Source organism: Diaporthe batatas, assembly GCF_019321695.1.
Source record: "Diaporthe batatas strain CRI 302-4 chromosome Unknown Contig00002, whole genome shotgun sequence".
Taxonomy (NCBI): Eukaryota; Fungi; Ascomycota; class Sordariomycetes; order Diaporthales; family Diaporthaceae; genus Diaporthe; species Diaporthe batatas.
In genome coordinates this window covers 152,475-172,801 of record NW_025408549.1, presented here as the reverse complement: position 1 = coordinate 172,801, position 20,327 = coordinate 152,475, and the positions used below count along the sequence as shown (strand labels likewise).

General features: G+C 37.8%; 5 protein-coding genes across 5 annotated transcripts; 3 read left to right on the top strand and 2 right to left on the bottom strand.

Moving 5' to 3' along the window:
• Nucleotides 1-490: 490 nt before the first annotated feature.
• KVR01_001909 (uncharacterized protein) lies at nt 491-2,527 on the top strand (the record flags this gene model as incomplete). The annotated part of the gene is made up of 3 exons (XM_044787133.1): nt 491-689; nt 755-1,254; nt 1,328-2,527. The coding sequence occupies 3 exons, from the start codon at nt 491-493 to the stop codon at nt 2,525-2,527; spliced, it is 1,899 nt and encodes a 632-aa protein (XP_044649864.1).
• Nucleotides 2,528-2,666: 139 nt separating this feature from the next.
• Nucleotides 2,667-4,725, top strand: KVR01_001374 (uncharacterized protein). Its single transcript, XM_044791645.1, has 3 exons — nt 2,667-3,517; nt 3,651-3,937; nt 4,127-4,725. The coding sequence occupies exons 1-3, from the start codon at nt 3,027-3,029 to the stop codon at nt 4,363-4,365; spliced, it is 1,017 nt and encodes a 338-aa protein (XP_044649329.1). The 5' UTR covers nt 2,667-3,026; the 3' UTR covers nt 4,366-4,725.
• A 451-nt stretch (nt 4,726-5,176) lies between these two features.
• Nucleotides 5,177-6,522, top strand: KVR01_001616 (uncharacterized protein). Its single transcript, XM_044784777.1, has one exon. The coding sequence runs from the start codon at nt 5,363-5,365 to the stop codon at nt 6,437-6,439; it is 1,077 nt and encodes a 358-aa protein (XP_044649571.1). The 5' UTR covers nt 5,177-5,362; the 3' UTR covers nt 6,440-6,522.
• A 600-nt stretch (nt 6,523-7,122) lies between these two features.
• Nucleotides 7,123-10,456, bottom strand: KVR01_001464 (uncharacterized protein). Its single transcript, XM_044786615.1, has 4 exons — nt 9,506-10,456; nt 8,821-9,447; nt 8,240-8,753; nt 7,123-8,164 (listed from the first exon to the last, which is right to left on the bottom strand). The coding sequence occupies exons 1-4, from the start codon at nt 10,030-10,032 to the stop codon at nt 7,403-7,405; spliced, it is 2,430 nt and encodes an 809-aa protein (XP_044649419.1). The 5' UTR covers nt 10,033-10,456; the 3' UTR covers nt 7,123-7,402.
• A 248-nt stretch (nt 10,457-10,704) lies between these two features.
• On the bottom strand, nt 10,705-12,265 carry KVR01_001879 (uncharacterized protein). Its single transcript, XM_044793718.1, has one exon. The coding sequence runs from the start codon at nt 12,129-12,131 to the stop codon at nt 10,953-10,955; it is 1,179 nt and encodes a 392-aa protein (XP_044649834.1). The 5' UTR covers nt 12,132-12,265; the 3' UTR covers nt 10,705-10,952.
• Between the last annotated feature and the right edge of the window lie 8,062 nt (nt 12,266-20,327).

Below are 20,327 nucleotides of genomic sequence, written 5' to 3'. Positions count from 1 at the left end.
CGTGACAGGCAATGGGTCGCATCTGGACATGCCGTGCAACGGCAACGAGCAGAGACGCGACTAAGCCCTGGATAATCTGCCTGGAGCGCTTGCTCGGCCGCGATGACTAGGAGCGTGTTGAAGCTGCCATCCTTCGAGCGCCATGCCGCATGGCGCTTTGCTCGCTGGGGATACCTAGGCGGAACTACCTAGGCAGAAATACCTAGCTATCTAGGTCCTGTGCTTGTGAAAGCGAATCACGTCGCCACTCTTTAAGGCCTGGTCTTTGTGCAAATGATCAGACAGCTGCGCCCGTCCCTGGAGTGCTCCGTCCGTCTCAGATCAGTCTCATAAATATCTTTCCGTACCTTTGCAATGAACACCAGGCAGTGACAACGTACACAACCAGAGACTGCCACGGTGCTGCTCATTTCCCGCAACAAGGCCACTGAAGTTCAAAGGTTCCAGGGTCACAGTGCTCACCAGTCGCCAAGTATCCTGTCAGAGCAAAATGAATCCCTCATCGCCCCAGCCCGACAGCCCTGTGGACAGCGCAAATATCCTCGAGGGCTCAACGGCCCCCACAACGCCAGAAGGGAGCTACATGTCCAGTCCGCTATTGCAGCCACGAGGTCTCGAGGTACTGGATACGGACATCACGCAGACACGGCCCGTCCGCAACATCTGCTGCGTTGGCGCGGGATATGTCGGTAAGAGAAAAGGAGCCTGTGTCGGCAGTACCCAAATGGAGATGACTGATCAAGATTGGATTCAGGCGGCCCTACGGCAGCCGTGGTCGCCCTCAACAACCCCGGGATCCGTGTGACGGTTGTTGACCTTAACGAGCCGCGCATTCGACGCTGGAATAGTCGACACCCCCCGATATACGAGCCTGGCCTCGAGGAGATCGTGCGGGTTGCCCGAGATGGAACGCAGGAAACGGTCATTGTCAACGCCCGCGGCCCAGTCTCACGTAAAGATGAAGTGCAAGTCCTTCCCGAAGCATCAGGGGCCATCGACGAGATAGTCGTGCCTGGCAGGCGGCCCAATCTGTTCTTTAGCACCCAGGTGGGCCGGTGTATCTCCGAGGCGGATGTGGTCATGATCTCTGTTAACACGCCAACCAAAACTCGCGGCGCGGGCAAAGGACGTGCGACGGACATGACGGCGTTTGAGGCGGTCACGGCCGAGATTGCACAGCACGCGAGGCCTGGTGCGATCATCGTCGAGAAGAGCACCGTGCCGTGTCGGACAGCGCAGATGGTCAAAGAGACGGTATGTCCCCGACCCTGACAAGACCCAGAGCCGGGCAGGCACAGCCGGGCTGATGTTTGAGTCATGCCATTAGATGGCGGTCCACCGCCCCGGCGTTCACTTCGAGATCCTGTCAAACCCCGAGTTCCTGGCAGCCGGCACAGCTGTCCATGACCTCCTCTACCCTGACCGTGTTCTGATCGGCTCGTCGCCCACCCGCGCAGGCCGCAAGGCGGCGTCAGCGCTCGCTGCGGTGTATGCGTCTTGGGTGCCACGGCGACGCATCATGACGACCAACGTGTGGTCGTCGGAGCTCGCCAAGCTGGTTGCCAACTCGATGCTCGCCCAGCGCATATCGTCAATCAACTCGATAGCGGCCGTATGTGAGCAGACGGGGGCGGACGTGGACGAGGTCGCGGGGGCGATCGGCGCTGACCCGCGCATCGGGGACAAGTTCCTCAAGGCGGGCATCGGGTTCGGGGGGTCGTGCTTCAAGAAGGACGTGCTGTCGCTCGTGTACCTCGCACAGAGCCTTGGGCTGGACCAGGTGGCAGAATACTGGAGCCAGGTCAACGCAATGAACGAGTACAGCCGGGACCGGTTTGCAGGGCGGGTGGTGCGCTGCCTCAACAACACGCTCGCGGGGAAGAAGGTTGTTGTCCTGGGCTACGCCTTCAAGAAGAACACCAACGACACGCGCGAGTCGCCCGCACTCGAGATCATCCGGGCATTGCTCGAGGAAGGGCCGCGCGAGGTTGCCGTGTTCGACCCGTGCTGCAACCCGACCACCGTGCGCGGCGAGATCAAGCACCTGCTCGGCGGCAGCATGGACGCCGACATGGTCTTGCAGGAGGACGGCGGGCCATTGGCGGTGTACGACAGCGTCTACGAGGCGTGCGCGGCTGCCGATGCCGTCTTGATCACCACCGACTTTGACGAGTTCAGAAACGGGGCCGGCGGGCCCGTGCAGGCCGCCGTCGTCACCACGGGGGGGCTGCCGGCCCCTAACCCTGGGGTCACCACAGACCCGACCGAGCTGGAGCTCCTGGCCCTGGGCAGACACCCGCTGCAGAGGCTCTGCGCTGAGCCAGCCTGTGGCACCGACTGCCCGGACTGTGAGGCGGAAGGCAACAGCCACGCCCCCGGTCAGGGATATACTCCCAGGCAGAGGGTGGACTGGGCCAAGATCAGCTACTACATGAAGACGCCTAGATGGGTGTTCGACGGTAGAGGAGTGCTAGATGTCAAGGAAATGGAGAGGCTTGGGTTCAGAGTCACGAGGGTCGGGAGGTGATTCTCCCAGGTGCCGAGGTACCTAGGTACCTACTTAAGTACTTAAGTACCTAGGTATCCAGGTAGACAGGATACCTACTTAAGTAGATTTGGTGAGCCAGATCCCAATACCAATACCAATACCACCACCACCAGTCAGCCAGTCTTGTCTGCCAGTTCTGCTAGGACGTCATGAGGTCACCTCTGGGGGGCTCGCCTGTGACAGCGGCAGCAACACAAACCACCACCCTTGTCATTCTCAGTCTATATGGAGGCCGTTATACGTAGGTACTCAAGCAATCCCTGGCAATGACATATTGCCCTCGACTCTGCCCTGACGCCGTCACACTCAACGTCATCCCCCCAAAGCGTGATGGACGGCGTCCGTTGTCTTCAGGCGCACTCTGTCGCAATCTCAAAAATGTGAACAGCCTCTCCTTTGGAACTGCAACCCACGGCTTCTGCAGAGCCTCCACGCCCTCAGCTTTCACTTTCCGCGCCTTCAGCAATCCGCTCCCACCATGGGCTCCTCAGGGCTCGCGGGGCTCAAATGCCTCCAGTGGCTGTTCCGAGGCATCCAGTTCGTCTGCTCAGTCGTCATACTGGGCATCTACTCGTACTTCCTCGCAACCATGGCCAGCCATCAGATGACCATCCCGACAGGCATCAAGGCCATAGAAGGTATCTCGGCCATCGGCACCTTGTACGCGGCCCTCGGCGTCCTTTTCGTCTGTTGCTGCGCAGGATTCCCCCTGTCGTCTTTCATCGCAATTGTCCTCGACATCGGGCTCATCGCCGCCTACATTTACGTTGCCGTCGGGAACCGTGACGGGGCGAGCTCATGTGCCGGCAGCAATGTGAGCACCGTCTATGGCTCGGGGGAGGCGAGTGCTTCTCCAAGCACGAGCGGATCGGGAAACAGCATCGCCAACGTCCCCGTCAATGGATTTCCGACTTTCCGGATGGCTTGTAGGTTGGAGACAGTCTGCCTCGCCGCTGCTAGTATTGCCTGGTGAGTGGTTACTTCACCCGGGTAGTACGGGTACATAATTCTTTCTACCCGGTTTTGTTTCCCAGCGGCGGGTCTGGGAACATTTGAAATGATTCAATGTTGACAGCAACTCATGATTACTATCAAACTACAGCATATTCCTCGCGTTGTCTGTCCTACTAGAAATCAGGATGAACCGAAACCGCCACCGAGCATCCCGTCCCACTCGTGACGCCGATGGCGAATATATCTCCAAGTCGGACTATTACGGCCAGGGTGCACCACCACAGCGACGCCAGGGGCTCAGGCCGCTCCTGGGCACTTTGCCCTTCCGCCGTCGCGAACCTGAAGACCCCGACATGTTGCCGGTGCACCAACAGCCCGGTCAGATGCAGACGCGGCAGGTTGACACCTGGGGGGAGGTCGTGTCACTTCACGACAGTGAGTAAACACCGCACTTCACTTTTCCCCGTTCAAGTAGAATAGTCGCTCCGTATCTTCCCCAACCTTAAGATATCTGCCAGGCTGCAAGTCTTGACGCAGAAGGCCACACAACGGCCCACGCCTTCCCTGATTTGTGCAGCAGAAATACTGGTCTTATGCGTCAAAGGCTGACCGTCAACACCGCAGGCGACCGGCTTTACTTCAACGAAGGCGAGGATAGAGATGAGCATGGCCCCCCTGTGCATTTCACATCAACGACCGCTCCTCGGCCGGCCGCTGGCGAATATAATGAGGGTGAGATATCTGATCAGGAATACAACCTGTACCAGGAAGACCAAAATGGGAACGACCGCAGCGAGCTTGGAAAACGCACCAAGCAGAGGGAGAGCAGGGCCGCCAGGGCCGAACGATTCGCCGCAGCATGAGCGAGCCAGTGCTAGCCTGACAGCATGCATGTCGTGTGTTAATATGAGGCGTGGTGTCTTCCGTGTCTCCGTTGGTTCAGAAACAAATGTTTAAGGAACAATGATACTAGGTGCCCAGGCGGCGCCGTATATCATGGGGGTGGCTGTCACTCCAGAGTACAGACGTCGTGAAGAAAAAGCATCATAGTTGACTGTATGGGAATGTTAAGAAATGAAAAAAAAGGAAAAAAGAAAAATGAAATGAGGCTGCTGCAAGTTCTCTCTCGCCGGGAATTGAACCCGGGTCTCAAGCGTTGCTGCTTCCAAGGATGGCGATGACAAGCTTGCATACTAACCACTATACTACGAAAGAAGCTTTTCTCATCTCGGGATTGCCGAGGTAGCCAGTGGGGTTCGTTGCGACGGGTGCAAATTGATGCACTATATCCTACATCTACGATCATCATAGAAATAATTATAATAATATAATCTTTAATATTTATTTATTTACTTATTATTAACTATTAATTTAATATTAATAGTATTATAATCTACTTAATATTATTATAAAATATTAATTACTTTATTTAAACTTATCTTTAAATTTAACTTCTTTATAATTTAAGTAAAGTTATATAATTTCACTTTTATTCCATATATAGTTTCACTTCTATTCCGTATACATCCGAGGACATACATGGAAGTAAAGTTATAATCAAGGAGTTTAGTAGTAACTTATAAGCACCCGAGGGACCGCCTAGGGAACACAGAGATCTATTCTCAACGTCTGTCTGTGTAATACCACTGGTCAATCCCACACTGAATGGTGATTGCGTGATGCGCTAGCAGAGGATCGTCCCCTGCCCCCCATACTGTCTATCCCGGCCTGACTCACGGTCTCTCATTTTGTTTGAAAGTTGGCAAGGGGAATAAATGGCAAGACCGATGCCGCTTGGAACGGCGAACGAAAATCCTGCCCGCCCAGGCTGCCCGTTCTCAACAACATTGGAGACGATAGATGGCAGCTCACGCACCAGTCGCCGAGAGCGTCTCGACGCGAGAGGGCACGTCCCCTGTCTCTACGTACACCCCGTCCCAGATTCTGAACTACCTGGATCACATATCGTTCCCGCTCCCGCTGTCTTTCCCCCGCAACCCGCAGGCGCTGGCCCTTCTTCACCGCCTGCAAATCAGCACTATCCCGTACGAGAATCTCTCGCTGCACTACAACCCACACCACATCAACGATATAGATCCCCAGGCGCTGTACCAAAAGTTTGTCGGCCCACCGAGCCGAGGGCGAGGAGGATACTGCTTCGAGACGGCGGTGTTCTGGTTGAACATATTGCGAGGCCTTGGCTTCACGGCGTACCACTGTCAGGCCTCGATCCGCCTGCGGGATGGGCCGGTCCCCCAGGGCGACTTTGTCGGCCCTCGCCATGTTGTCACTATCGTCGAGTTTGGCACCGAGCGCGAGCCCGAGCGCTGGGTGACGGACGTCGGATTCGGCGGCGACGGGATGACCGCGCCCTTACCGCTGATCCGTAGCCTCGGGCCCGGGTGCGAGTACCCGGTGCACAAGAACCTGGGGCCGCAGGAGGTGAGGATCACGCGTGGCCTGTACCCTGGCACCGTGTCGGGAGGGGAAGCCAACAAGGTATGGTTTTATGAGTACCGCAATAGCCCAGAGGACGACTGGAACCGGTACTATGCGTTTGGTGACCACGAGGCATCGAGATGGGATCTGGAGTGTGCCAACTACTGGGTCTCGTCCCACCCCGAGAGCTTCCAGAGGAGGCAGATCCTCGTGGTTAAATTCCTCAGGGATTCTTGTGGAGATACATGGAAGAAGGGATTGGTCAAGGCCGCAGATCCAGGCGACTCGGACTCGATCACGATTCCAGAGGTGGAAACGAGTGGGAAAATCATGCTTGCGCACGGGGTGGTGAAGAGGAATCTCGGTGGCAAGACAGACATAGTGAAAATATGCCGCACAGAGGAGGAGCGGATCGAGGTGTTGAAGGATTATTTTGGTATCACACTTAGTGATGAGCAGAGACAAGGCATAAAAGGATTCGAGACGGCTCTGGGATGACATCCGGAGCATGTCAACTGTCCACACGAGTCATAGAATGTTGATGAAGCGCTTGGATATTTCCTTCCCACACCTATCCTTACTACTGTGATCGGCAATACCTACCTTGTAAATGCTAGGTATTTGAAAGTTTAAGCCTTTACCACTCACTTTTTTTCCTGAAGGCACCCACCGTGTACTAGTTATGGCTTCGGACGCACACGGAGTAGAAACGAGACCGCATATTCCTGCCCATGACCACTCCAGCAAATTCCCATGGCAGGGACCCGAGTAACTGGAGTCCCGGCACGGCCATGGGAGGTGGCTGAAATAGCACCTGTAGTGATTATTTGTGCCTGAAATAGTACCGTCGTTTGAAGAACCACCAATCTGATCCAGTGGCGGTCACAAGCTCTCACCTCATGCACAACAATACGGAGTAGTAGAGATGTAACCCAAGCTACCACCCATACTATTAACTCCAGGCAGGAATTACCCCACAAAGAGGTCTTGTGAACACGAGGGGCCTGATAGATCCGTTTCTCTCAATAGGTCAACTTACTTTAAATATGCCCTACAAAGTTCCGCTACCACTTGCGTTTGCCATCGAGGCCCGGAACAGCGAGCTTGGACAAGAGAATGAATAGGCACACCTAATGCTACTGTATATACAAGCAGCTGACAGTAACATGGTACGAGCGAGGTGGTTTTTAGCTTTCAAATTGATCTGTGGTAAATCATGACCGGAATTGGAATGCTGTTCTGGATATTATTTCCCACGATTGAAAAGACAAGAACCACACCACTTATGCAAGACGCCGCTTCATGTCGTAATGCACGCATCCAAGTGCCGTTGAAAGACACACACACACATCGTCTACCCATCGAGTCATCTCAAGTCATCTATACACCATATCCAAACCGGTGGACCGTCTATGCTTTGCGCCAGTTTCCAGACTGTTAACTTCTAGACCGCCAACTTTCTCACTCCACCCCGACATCCCGCTCTGCCATCGTCCGTCCCCTCTCTCCCGAAACGACCGACTCCCCGCCATCCTCCACTTCGGTCATCTTGAGGGCATCCTGCACGTCATCCACGAATTGGCCCTCGCCGCCCACAAGATCGACGATGCCACTGCGAACCATGAGGCGCCACACCTTGCTCGTATCTTTGCCACGATTTGGACACCGGCTGAAGAAGACCCGCACCCCGCGCTCGCGATACGTGCGTACAATCTCCTCCAGCACCATGGTGCCAGACCCGTCGAGCGAGGTCACGCCATGGATGTCGAAAATGATGTTCCTGTTGCTATCTTCGTGGCGGAGGCGGGGCAGCGCAGGGTGCGCCCTGCCTGTGCCATACATCTCCAACCGCCTGAGCCTGGTCCTGAGCTCGCCTGTGTTGGCAAATGTCAGTGGCTCGGGGATTTTGACGATGAGGCAGCCTTCGACAAACTCCAGCCGCTCGGGGTTGTCCTCGGCGTTTTCAAACCGCTGTGTGCCCGGGATACGTCCCAGGATCTGTATCCTGGGCCGGGTGGCGTGGCGAATGACCTGCAAGAGCGAGACCCCGATGCCTACCGCGATGCCCATGTTGAGAGAATAGAAGATGGTAGTCAGGACGATGACAAGCATGAGTCCGAGCTCGGGCCAGGCACCGATCCGGAGGAAGAACGCGATGTCGTGGGGGGCTTCTTCGACGAGGGAATACGCGACGACTGTGATGAGGGATGACAGTACGGGTTTCTGTTCGCGTCAGATAGTGACCAGTGAGTGATATGCACGGGTAGCACGCAATACTGTGCAATGAAGTCGACTCACCGGGAGGTAGTAGAAGTATGGCAATATGAAAAAGATACAGACGATGGTCAGGCAGCTCAAGAACACGGAGCTCATTGGCGTCTTCCCGCCGGTCTGTTTGTTCACCTTGCTCCTGCCGTAACCGCCAAATGCAGGCATGCTCATGAAGCAAGCACCGATCAGGTTTGCGGTGCCCAGCGCCACGAGCTCCCGGTTGGGGCTGAGCTGTATGCCCGGCACGTCCTTGCTGGGGCCGAGGCTCTTGGCGGCGACGGACGACTCGAAGAACCCAAGCAGGGCGATGAGAAATGAGGTGCCCATGGCGTCCCTGATATGCGTCATATGAGAGAGCTGGAAAGGCCACCTGAAGGTGAAGACGTGGCCCGACGCCGCCTTGATTTCGCCCATGATTGCGACGCCCTTTTCTTCCCAGTCGAGGAAGTAGCACAGGATTGCGGACGACACGACGACGATCAGACGGTCCGGTATGTACACCAGCCATGGGTAGCGCGGCTGCATCTTCTTTTTCATTTCCCTAGAAGACGTCAGCGCGTGCATTGTCTGTGTTGGCCCGGCCGGGTTGCTGCGAGGGGCATGCATACCTGCAAGTCATGACTATGGAGAAGCTGACGAGGGATATGACAGCAGTGAGCACATGGACATCACCTGTATGTGTCAAGATGAAGGTCAACTTGTCCATGGTGCTTCCATGGCCGACGTGGTCAGCAGCCAGCTGGGCCAAGCCGAGCTCCGGCATGAGCTGTTCCACGAAGATGACGAACCCGATGGCGGAGATGAAGCCGCGCAGGAACGGTTTCGAGAGCACGCTGTCGAGGAAGCCCAGGCGGAACAGGCCTGACAACAAGATGGTGGCGCCAGCGGTGCCAGCGATGATGCCGCAAATCTGGGCATGCATGACGGCATCGTCGTCCGAGCCGCGGCCGAGCTCCACGCTGCCCTTGACGACGCTCCCGACCAGCAAGGACCCAGGGGCTTCGGGGCCGAGGATCATCTGAGGCGCAGTGCCCATGACGGCGTACAGGAAGGGGTTGAAGACGAAGGAGTACAGGCCATTGATGGGCGGGACGTGTGCGAGGGTGTCGGCGAGGGAGAGCGCCATCGGCAGGTACATGCCGGCGATGGTCAGGGCGGCGATGAAGTCACCCTTGAGGAAGGAGAGCTTGTACTGGCGCAGCCATACCAGGGCGGGGAAGTAATAAGAGAGATACCTGCGAGGGGGGGTCAGCCTTGGTGGTTGGTGGTTGGTGGTTGGCAATCAAGACTCACATAAAGGCGTTGTCCTTGACGCCGTGCCTCTGGGCCAGCTCGCTGGACCTGCCCATGGTCTTTGTCCTCATGCGGCCGGCCCAGCGTTTCCTCCAGTCCGGAGCACCCTTGGCAGCGACAAAGGCGACGACGCTGTCTATGATGGGCAGCGAGCTCTCGGACGACGCGCCGGGGGAGGGGGCACGAGAGCCGTTCAGGGACGGGTTGAGAGAGCGGCTGAAGGCGTTGGTGGGACTGGAGGGCTGCGGGGAGAAGGTGCCGTGGCCGCAGGGCCCGTCGTGGGCATGTTCGCGGTCGAGGGCATCCCGAAGAAGGGCAGTTGTCTCGGAGGGGGCTCTCGAGTGAGCAGGAGGCCTGGGAGGGGAGGCATCTCGGGGCGCAGGGGCTGCTGGGGCGGCTGGGACGCCGGGAGAGGGCAAGGCGTCGGCGCTGGCGTTGTAGGTGCGGCGCAGTCCGCTCGGGGTGGATGGCGCGTGTGGATTGGGCGTGGAACTGCCCGAGGGCGCCCGGGAGTTGTTGGAAGCCATGTCTGGAGGCGGCGGTTGGTGTTTCTGGCCCTAGCACATGGCCATCTGCGCCGCGGGATGTTGCGTGTGGTAGACCATGCAGGTTATGTTTTTCTTTCCGCCCTGTCTGTCCGCAGCGAAGGGGTGGGGGTGCCTTGGGGGGAGGGGCGGCGCCGGCAAAGAGACGGTGAAGTGGCTGCGTGGGCAGGATCGTGCTGGAGTTGTTGTGTACGGAGTGCCTAGTAGTCAGTCTGCAGGACAGTTGGGTAGCATGGCCCGGCTTGCCGAGTCAGAAGGGAGAACAGCCACCCCAGAGATCAATTGGTTAGTCAATCAGTCAATCCCCCAAGCACAAGACCAGAGTTCCCACTCGTCGGCCAAGCAAAGGCGCATCACACGAGGGAGGAGAAAAGAGGTTGAAGCTGTTGTTTCGGGAAACTCTGACTAAAAAGTTGGGTCGACGACAGAGGGGGGAGGGGAGGAGGGGGTTGGCATTTGGCCCGTTGAAGCGATAAACGGCGCCGGTACCTACCCTTTCCGGATTGGTACTTAGGTACCTAGGTACCTAGGTAGGTACTTAGGTACCTAGCTGAGTAACGTCCCACCGCCCGACATCTCACGAGAGGCAAAAGCACAAGTCTGATTTTTACAAGCCTGCCTCTGTAACAAGTAAACATATCCAGGCTCTTCTTAGCCCGGCGAACAGTCGGGCAGCCCTGGTCATACCGACAATAAAACAGGCTGATCCCGTGTTGAGTACATACGGCACAGGCTGGGTGGCCGGCCAGATCAGATGCTCGTAGCAACAATCTCAAGTCTTTCCTTCTTGCTGTTGTTGGCGTCATCCTCGTCACCATCGACTTGACGAAATGTCCTCCTTGGACTTGGACGGCTTCCTCGCCGACTCCACCGGGGCTTGTCGGGGCCCAGCACTTCCTGCCTCATGTCGTCGGCTGGCGTCCTTCCGCCACGCCTAGTTCTGTCGCTGCGGCCCGCTCCTCTTCAATCCTAACTCGATCGGCTTCCAGCTCCTCATCAAATGCCCTTTCACGGTCCTGCCTCTTCTGCCGGCTGCCACCCACGTCCACAATCGGCATGAGCCGCTCGATGTCAATGCCACCGAGCTCATTGTCGCTCATGTTGGTGTTTCCCGAATTGCGGAAGATGTTGCCGGCCACGCGCCTGGACACGCTGTCGTGCTTCACGGAGACATCAGCCCGCTCATCATGGCCTGCGGGCTGCTCGGCCGGCTGCCGCACTCTGGCCTCGATTCCAACGAGCCCGTCCAGCTCACAGTCCTCTTCCTTGTCAAGCAGCGTGCTCAGCCTGTCCAAGGCTTTAACTAGCGCGTCTGTCGTTTTCTTCTTGCCCCTGGCGGGCCCGTGTCTGAAGTATACCACCAGCCAGAGAAAGAAATCTCGACACGCAGCACCGTCGAGTTGCTTCATCCATGTGTGCTCTCGCTTGCACACCCGATTCCAAAAGAAAGAACGTGATCTCTTGCTTCGCAGATTCCATCGCAGCTCAAGATCCTCTAGGCTGTCGATCAGATTGTTACGCACACAGTCTGGTGTCAGCTGCTCACCCGGTGCGTGACGTCTCATCTGCTGGTAAACTAAAGTGTCCACCTCCTTGCTGGCGATAATTTTGTTGCGAGGAATTGTAAAGTTCTGTTGCCCATCTAAAACCAGAAGCAAATCCGCAATGCTCTTGAGCTCCTGTCCTCCTTGTAGGCTATTGGGGCGTACCGCAGGGCGTGCCGCAGACCGTTCGCCCTCGGCATCTTTATCAACTCCGAGGGCGCCATCATTTGAGGCCAGGCCTGAGCCTGGGTGTGCTGAACTGTCGTGGGTTCTTCCCTTGGGCTTGGGAGAACATTGCGTCATCAAGGATTCGTGGTCTGGTCTGGTGTGGGCCGCTTGGTCAATCTGCTCGAGCTCCGTCCCTGTGGGGACCAGGTTCTTCTCTTTTTTGCGCCGCCTGGTGCCTTCCCTTGCAGGATCTGTCTTCTTCTCAACCTTTCCAGAGTGCCCGGCCCTACTGCCGAAGAATACAGGCCGCCCTGACGATGGTTTCGGACTGGCGCCTAGGCCAGATGGGGTTGGCCTGGAGGGAGCCATTGCCTCGTTGAGGAGAGCGAAGGGCTGACCAGGCCGACTCTAACGTTGGTGATGGAATTGATACAACATCAAAATCGGGGCCGAAAATGTAATCGTAAAGTGTCGGGCGCTGGACACAGGCTTGCAAAGGTGAGCAGAGATAGTAGTACAGCTCGAGCGACCGCTGAGGATAGGAATGGGCGGGGGTTAGTCAAACGATGGAGCAGGAAGGGCCTTTGAGAAACCGACTTGTGGTCAACTGCCCTAGGATGGTGCTACCTGCACCACTGTTTGTTGACAAGGCAGATGTTAAGATAGCAGTGCTGAGGGGTTCCTGGTTGAAATATTGCCACACCTGGAGCCAAGGACCCAAGGACCCAAGAAACACGTACAAAGTGAAAGCAAGATGTTACAGGGTTCTCGTGGCGAACTGGGTGAATGAGTCTGTGGGGGCAGGATGATGGTGAGCGAGGTTGTCATGAGGTGTGTTGGTCCACAAAGGAGGAACGTGTTCTGTGGGTAAACAAACACTTGCTGAAAACGAAGCAGCTGCTGTTGCGATTGAAGACCAATGTTGCCTGTGTACATATCTGCTTCCCTGTCACTGAACTCAAAGGCATGTTGTTAAATCCAACCTAGTCCTCAATTTGTGGCTGGATATTTCTAACAGGATCACTTGTAGAAAATACACTACAAGAGCATATTCACCTAAGCCTTAAAGAAGCTACATAGATGTTTCTACTTAAGATATTCCTTTTCTTTATAACCTAATTACCTGGTTTTACTTATATTCTGGATATGTCTAATGAATAGAAGTGGAACTAGATCTTATGTTTTTAAAGTTAAGATTCTTAAAACTGTGGTATTTTTATACCCCTGGCTATGCTTTTACAGCACTGATGAGCCAGATGCAACTTTTTCCGTTGCAAGAAGCTGAAGTGCGACAGTGAGCAACCATGCGCCATCCGCCAACTGAACTTGCACTGCCCGTGGAGTTCCGTCCACGGTGTGACGATCAAGTCTCGCCACCACCCATATTAGGCCATGGGTGAGTCTTCAACCCGTCTTGTGCGATAGAAGAAAACTTTAAATAATAATGCCACACGAGAAAAGTGCAATAGCCTTAAGGACAGTCTTGGACAGACTATGACGACTTAAGGAGGCCATCTTTAATACCCCCACCCATTACAGGGCCTAGGGCCAGCACCTCACAGCAGCTTAGCTATTAGTATTCTAAAATATTAAAGTACTTTTATTAATTTTTATTAAATCTTAATACTTTTAAAAACTTAATTTTAATTAAATTATATTAATAAATAAAATTTAAATATATTTTTATTTTTTATATATTATATAAAATTAATTAATAAATTAATAAATTATTATTAATAAATTAAAGTTTTTAATTTTTTATTTTATTTTATTTTATTTTATTTTTTTTTTATTTTTTTTTATTTTATTATTTTTTATTTTATTTTATTTTATTTTATTTTATTTTATTTTATTTTATTTTATATTATTTTATATTATTTTATATTATTATATATTATTATATATTATTTTATATTATTTTATATTTTTATAATTTTATTATTAAATTAAAATAAATAATTAAAATAATTAAAATAATTAAAATAATTAAATATAATAAATATTTTAAAATTAATTTAATTAAAATTATTATATAAAATATTTTATTATTTAAAATATTATATTAATATATTATATAAATAATTTTTAAAAGTTTATAAAATTATTTTAAAAATATAAAAGTTTTAAAAATAATATAAATAAAAATTAAATTAAAACTTTATAATAATAATATTTTATTTTTATTTATTTATTTTATTTATTTATTTTAATAATATATTATTAACTTTTATTTAAATTAATTAATTAAAAATTAAGAATTAAAATTAAAATTAATATTAATTAAAAATAATTTTAATTAATTATATAAAGAAATTAAAAATAATTTTAATTAATTAAAAACTTTAAAAATATCCTTTTATATATTTATTAAAAATAAGATTATTAAAAATTTTAATTTATATTTTTAATTTTTAATTAATAAAGGTTTAAAATATATAAATATAATTATTAAATTTATAAAAATTTAAATTATATTTTAAAATTATTTTATAATAAATTAAATTTTAATTCTTTTAATATAAATTTTTAAGTTTTTATTATTTTTAATTTTTAAAATTTATAAAACTTAAAATTATTTTAAAAATAATAATATATTAAATTAAATTAAATTAAATTAAATTAATATTATTAATTTATAAATAATTAAAATTATTATAAATTATAATTTTTTTAAAATATAAAATTAAAATATTTATAATTATAATATTTTAATTAATTTTAATTAATTTTAATTAATTTTAATTAATTATTATATTATATTATAATAAAATTAAAAATTAATATTTATTTATTTAATAATTATATTTATTTATTTAGTTTTTAATTATTTTATTTAATATAAAATTATATATAAAATTTATATAAAATTATATATTTAATTAAAAATTTTAAATTTTATACTTTTAATATAAACCTTTTATATACCTTTTAATATACTTTTAATATATTTTTAATATACTTTTAATACTTTTTTAATACTTTTAATATATTTTTAATATATTTTTAAATTTAAATTTATATATATTTAAATATTAATTAAATATTAAAAGTTAAAATTAAAAATAAAATAAAAATATATATTTTTAATTTTTAATTTTCTTTTATTTTTTAACTTTTAAATTTTTAACTTTTAATATTTAATTAATATTTTAATATTTAATTAATATTTAAATATATATATATTAAAAATATATTAAAGAATATATTAAAAATATATTAAAAATATATTAAAATAATTAAAATAATTAAATAAATATTAATTTAATTTAAATTTTTAAAATTAAATTTATAATTATATAAAATAAATTTTATTTTTAAAAGTTTATTATTATTAAAATAATTAATATATGTTTTAAAAAATTAAAAGATTATAAATTTAATTTAAAATATATTAAAAATATATTAAAGAATATATTAAAAATATATTAAAGAATATATTAAAAAATATTAAAAATATATTAAAAATATATTAAAAATATATTAAAAAATATTAAAATATATTAAAAAATATTAAAATATATTAAAAATATTAAAATATATTTTTATATTAATATATTATATAAATAATTTTTAAAAGTTTATAAAATTATTTTAAAAATATATTAATTATTTTAAATATTAATAATTTTTATTAAAAATAAAATTTATTTTTATATAATTATAAATTTAATTATTAATAATTATTTTTAATTTATAATAAAATTATTAAAATTATAAATTTAAATAATAAAATATAATTATTTTATTTAATTACTTTTAATTTAATTAAATAATTATTTTTAAATATTTTTATTTATAATATAATAAAATTAATAATTCTTTTAAATTTATAATATAAAACTTTATTTTAATAAAATTTAAACTTTTAAAATAATAAAATTTATTTTTATTTTTTTATTTTATTATTTTTATTTTATTTTATTTTATTTTATTTTATTTTATTTTATTTTATTTTATATTATTTTATATTATTTTATATTATTATATATTATTATATATTATTTTATATTATTTTATATTTTTATAATTTTATTATTAAATTAAAATAAATAATTAAAATAATTAAAATAATTAAAATAATTAAATATAATAAATATTTTAAAATTAATTTAATTAAAATTATTATATAAAATATTTTATTATTTAAAATATTATATTAATATATTATATAAATAATTTTTAAAAGTTTATAAAATTATTTTTTAAAAATATAAAAGTTTTAAAAATAATATAAATAAAAATTAAATTAAAACTTTATAATAATAATATTTTATTTTTATTTATTTATTTTATTTATTTATTTTAATAATATATTATTAACTTTTATTTAAATTAATTAATTAAAAATTAAGAATTAAAATTAAAATTAATATTAATTAAAAATAATTTTAATTAATTATATAAAGAAATTAAAAATAATTTTAATTAATTAAAAACTTTAAAAATATCCTTTTATATATTTATTAAAAATAAGATTATTAAAAATTTTAATTTATATTTTTAATTTTTAATTAATAAAGGTTTAAAATATATAAATATAATTATTAAATTTATAAAAATTTAAATTATATTTTAAAATTATTTTATAATAAATTAAATTTTAATTCTTTTAATATAAATTTTTAAGTTTTTATTATTTTTAATTTTTAAAATTTATAAAACTTAAAATTATTTTAAAAATAATAATATATTAAATTAAATTAAATTAAATTAAATTAATATTATTAATTTATAAATAATTAAAATTATTATAAATTATAATTTCTTTTAAATATAAAATTAAAATATTTATAATTATAATATTTTAATTAATTTTAATTAATTTTAATTAATTTTAATTAATTATTATATTATATTATAATAAAATTAAAAAATTAATATTTATTTATTTAATAATTATATTTATTTATTTAGTTTTTAATTATTTTATTTAATATAAAATTTATATATAAAATTTATATAAAATTATATATTTAATTAAAAATTTTAAATTTTATACTTTTAATATAAACCCTTTTATATACCTTTTAATATACTTTTAATATATTTTTAATATACTTTTAATACTTTTTTAATATATTTTTAATATATTTTTAAATTTAAATTTATATATATTTAAATATTAATTAAATATTAAAAGTTAAAATTAAAAATAAAATAAAAATATATATTTTTAATTTTTAATTTTCTTTTATTTTTTAACTTTTAAATTTTTAACTTTTAATATTTAATTAATATTTTAATATTTAATTAATATTTAAATATATATATATTAAAAATATATTAAAGAATATATTAAAAATATATTAAAAATATATTAAAAAATATTAAAATATATTAAAAATATATTAAAAATATATTAAAATATTAAAAAGATATTAAAAAAGTTTATATTTAAAATATTAAAATTAAAAGAAAATTATATTATAAAGTTTTTAATATTAATTTAAAAATATTTATAAATATAAAAGAATTATTTAAAAGATTAATATTAAATAAATAATTAATAAAAATTAAATAAATAAATACAATTATTAAATAAATAAATATTAATTTAATTTAAATTTTTAAAATTAAATTTATAATTTTGAATTTTTAAAAATATATTAATTATTTTAAATATTAATAATTTTTATTAAAAATAAAATTTATTTTTATATAATTATAAATTTAATTATTAATAATTATTTTTAATTTATAATAAAATTATTAAAATTATAAATTTAAATAATAAAATATAATTATTTTATTTAATTACTTTTAATTTAATTAAATAATTATTTTTAAATATTTTTATTTATAATATAATAAAATTAATAATTCTTTTAAATTTATAATATAAAACTTTATTTTAATAAAATTTAAACTTTTAAAATAATAAAATTTTATTTTATTTTATTAATTAATTTATATTTATATATAATATTTATTAATATTAAATTTATATATATTAAAATTAATAATATTAATTTAAATTAATATAATTATATATATTAATATATAAATTATTTATATTTTTAAATTTATTATTAAATTAAAATAAATAATTAAACTTTTAAAAATAAAATAAAATATATTTTAAAATTAATTTAATTAAATTTATTATATAAATCTTTTATAATAATTTTATAATTTATATTTATAATATTATTTATTATTAAAAATATATTTTTATATTAATATATTAAATTTTATTTATTAAAAATTAAAATTATTATAAATTATAAATTAATTTAATATTAATAAAATTATTTATAAATATTAAATTTATTATATAATTTAAATAAATATAAATTAATTAAAATAAATAAAATAATATTATTATTTTTTAAAATATATATAAATTTTAATTTTATTTAAATAAATATTTATTAAATTAAAAATAATTAAATAAAATAATTATATTTTATTATTATATATAATATTTAAATTTATAATTTTAATAATTTTATTATAAATAAAAATAATTATTAATAATTAAATTTATAATTATATAAAATAAATTTTATTTTTAAAAGTTTATTATTATTAAAATAATTAATATATTTTAAAAATTAAAGAATTATAAATTTAATATTAAATAAATTAAAATTTATAAAACTTTTAAATTTTAAATTTAAAAATATAAATTTTAATTTTTAAAATAGAAAAATTAAAAATAGTTTTAAAAATTTAAATTAAATTAAATTATAATATAATATAATATAATATAATAATTAAATAAATATTAATTAAAGTTTTATAATTATAAACTTTTAATTTTATATTTAAAAATATATTAATATATAATAATATTTTTAATAATAAATAATATTATAAATAATTATAAAATTATTATAAAACTTTTATATAATAAGTTTAATTAAATTAATTTTAAAAATATATTATATTTTATTTTAAATCTTTATTATTTATTTTTAATTTATATATAAAATATATAAAATATATAAAATATATAAAATATATAAAATATATAAAATATATAAAATATATAAAATATATAAAATATATAAAATATATAAAATATATAAAATATATAAAATATATAAAATATATAAAATATATAAAATATATAAAATATATAAAATATATAAAATATATAAAATATATAAAATATATAAAATATATAAAATATATAAAATATATAAAATATATAAAATATATAAAATATATAAAATATATAAAATATATAAAATATATAAAATATATAAAATATATAAAATATATAAAATATATAAAATATATAAAATATATAAAATATATAAAATATATAAAATATATAAAATATAAATATAAATAAAATATAAAATATAAAATATAAAATATAAAATATAAAATATAAAATATAAAATATAAAATATAAAATATAAAATATAAAATATAAAATATAAAATATAATTATAATTATAATTATAAAATTATTAATATTTTTAATTTTATTATTAAATTAAAATAAATAATTAAAATTTTTAATAAATAAAATAAAATATATTTTTAAAAGTTAATTTAATTAAATTTATTATATAAAACTTTTATAATAATTTTATAATTTATTATATTTATAATATTATTTATTATTAAAAATTAATTTTTATATTAATATATTAAATTATATTTAATTTATTTAAATTAATATTATTAATTTTAATATAAATTAATTTATTAAAATTAAAATTATTATAAATTATAAATTATTTAATTTTAATATTATTAAATATTATATATAAAATTATTATATAATTTAAATTAATTAATTAAAATAAATAAAATAAAAATTATTTTTCTTTTAAAAGTTTTAATTTTATTTAAATAAATATTTATTTAATAAAATTTAAAATTATAAATTTTATAAATAAAATTATTTAATAATAATTATTTAAATAATTTATTAAATTAAAAATAACTTTTAAATAAAATAATTATATTTAATTATTTAAGTTTATAATTTTAATAATTTTATTATAAATAAAAATAATTATTAATAATTAAATTTATAATTATATAAAAATAAATTTTTATTTTTAAAAAAATTATTATTATTTAAAATAATTAATATATGTTTTAAAAAAATTAAAAGATTATAAATTTAATTTAAAATATATTAAAATTTATAAAAATTTTAAATTTAAATTTAAAAAATATAAAAGTTTATGTGGGAATAGTAGGCTGCAGTGGATTAGCCACTGCAGGCACTGCAAGCAAGATTAGTGGGTCCGTGCCTACGCACGGACCACTTAGCTTAGTCAGCAGGTCTGGCCAACCCAACTGGGCGCTTCGCCGCCCAGCCAGGCAGACCTCTAACCAACACCAATATACACCACTTTCACCTACTTACGCGTAAGCTAAGCCAACCGACAGTTTAATTTATTTAAAAATAAAAAAATTAAAAGAATTTTAAAAAAAATTTAAATTAAATTAAATTAAATTATAATAAAATAAAATAATTAAATTAAAATTAATTAAAATTTTATAATTATAAACCTTTTAATTTTATATTTAAAAAAAATAATTATAATTATAATTTTAAATATAAATTAATAAAAACATTATAATTATAAATGTTTT

Bases quoted from the DNA above. Each gene is read 5' to 3' on its own strand.
- KVR01_001374 (XM_044791645.1), top strand. From the start codon at position 3,027: ATGGGCTCCTCAGGGCTCGCGGGGCTCAAATGCCTCCAGTGGCTGTTC. The intron at 3,518-3,650 runs GTGAGTGGTTAC...ATCAAACTACAG, and splicing joins GCCGCTGCTAGTATTGCCTG to CATATTCCTCGCGTTGTCTG. The intron at 3,938-4,126 runs GTGAGTAAACAC...TCAACACCGCAG, and splicing joins GGTCGTGTCACTTCACGACA to GCGACCGGCTTTACTTCAAC.
- KVR01_001616 (XM_044784777.1), top strand. From the start codon at position 5,363: ATGGCAGCTCACGCACCAGTCGCCGAGAGCGTCTCGACGCGAGAGGGC.
- KVR01_001464 (XM_044786615.1), bottom strand. From the start codon at position 10,032: ATGGCTTCCAACAACTCCCGGGCGCCCTCGGGCAGTTCCACGCCCAAT. The intron at 8,754-8,820 runs GTATGCATGCCC...GACGTCTTCTAG, and splicing joins TCCATAGTCATGACTTGCAG to GGAAATGAAAAAGAAGATGC. The intron at 8,165-8,239 runs GTGAGTCGACTT...TGACGCGAACAG, and splicing joins CATACTTCTACTACCTCCCG to AAACCCGTACTGTCATCCCT.
- KVR01_001879 (XM_044793718.1), bottom strand. From the start codon at position 12,131: ATGGCTCCCTCCAGGCCAACCCCATCTGGCCTAGGCGCCAGTCCGAAA.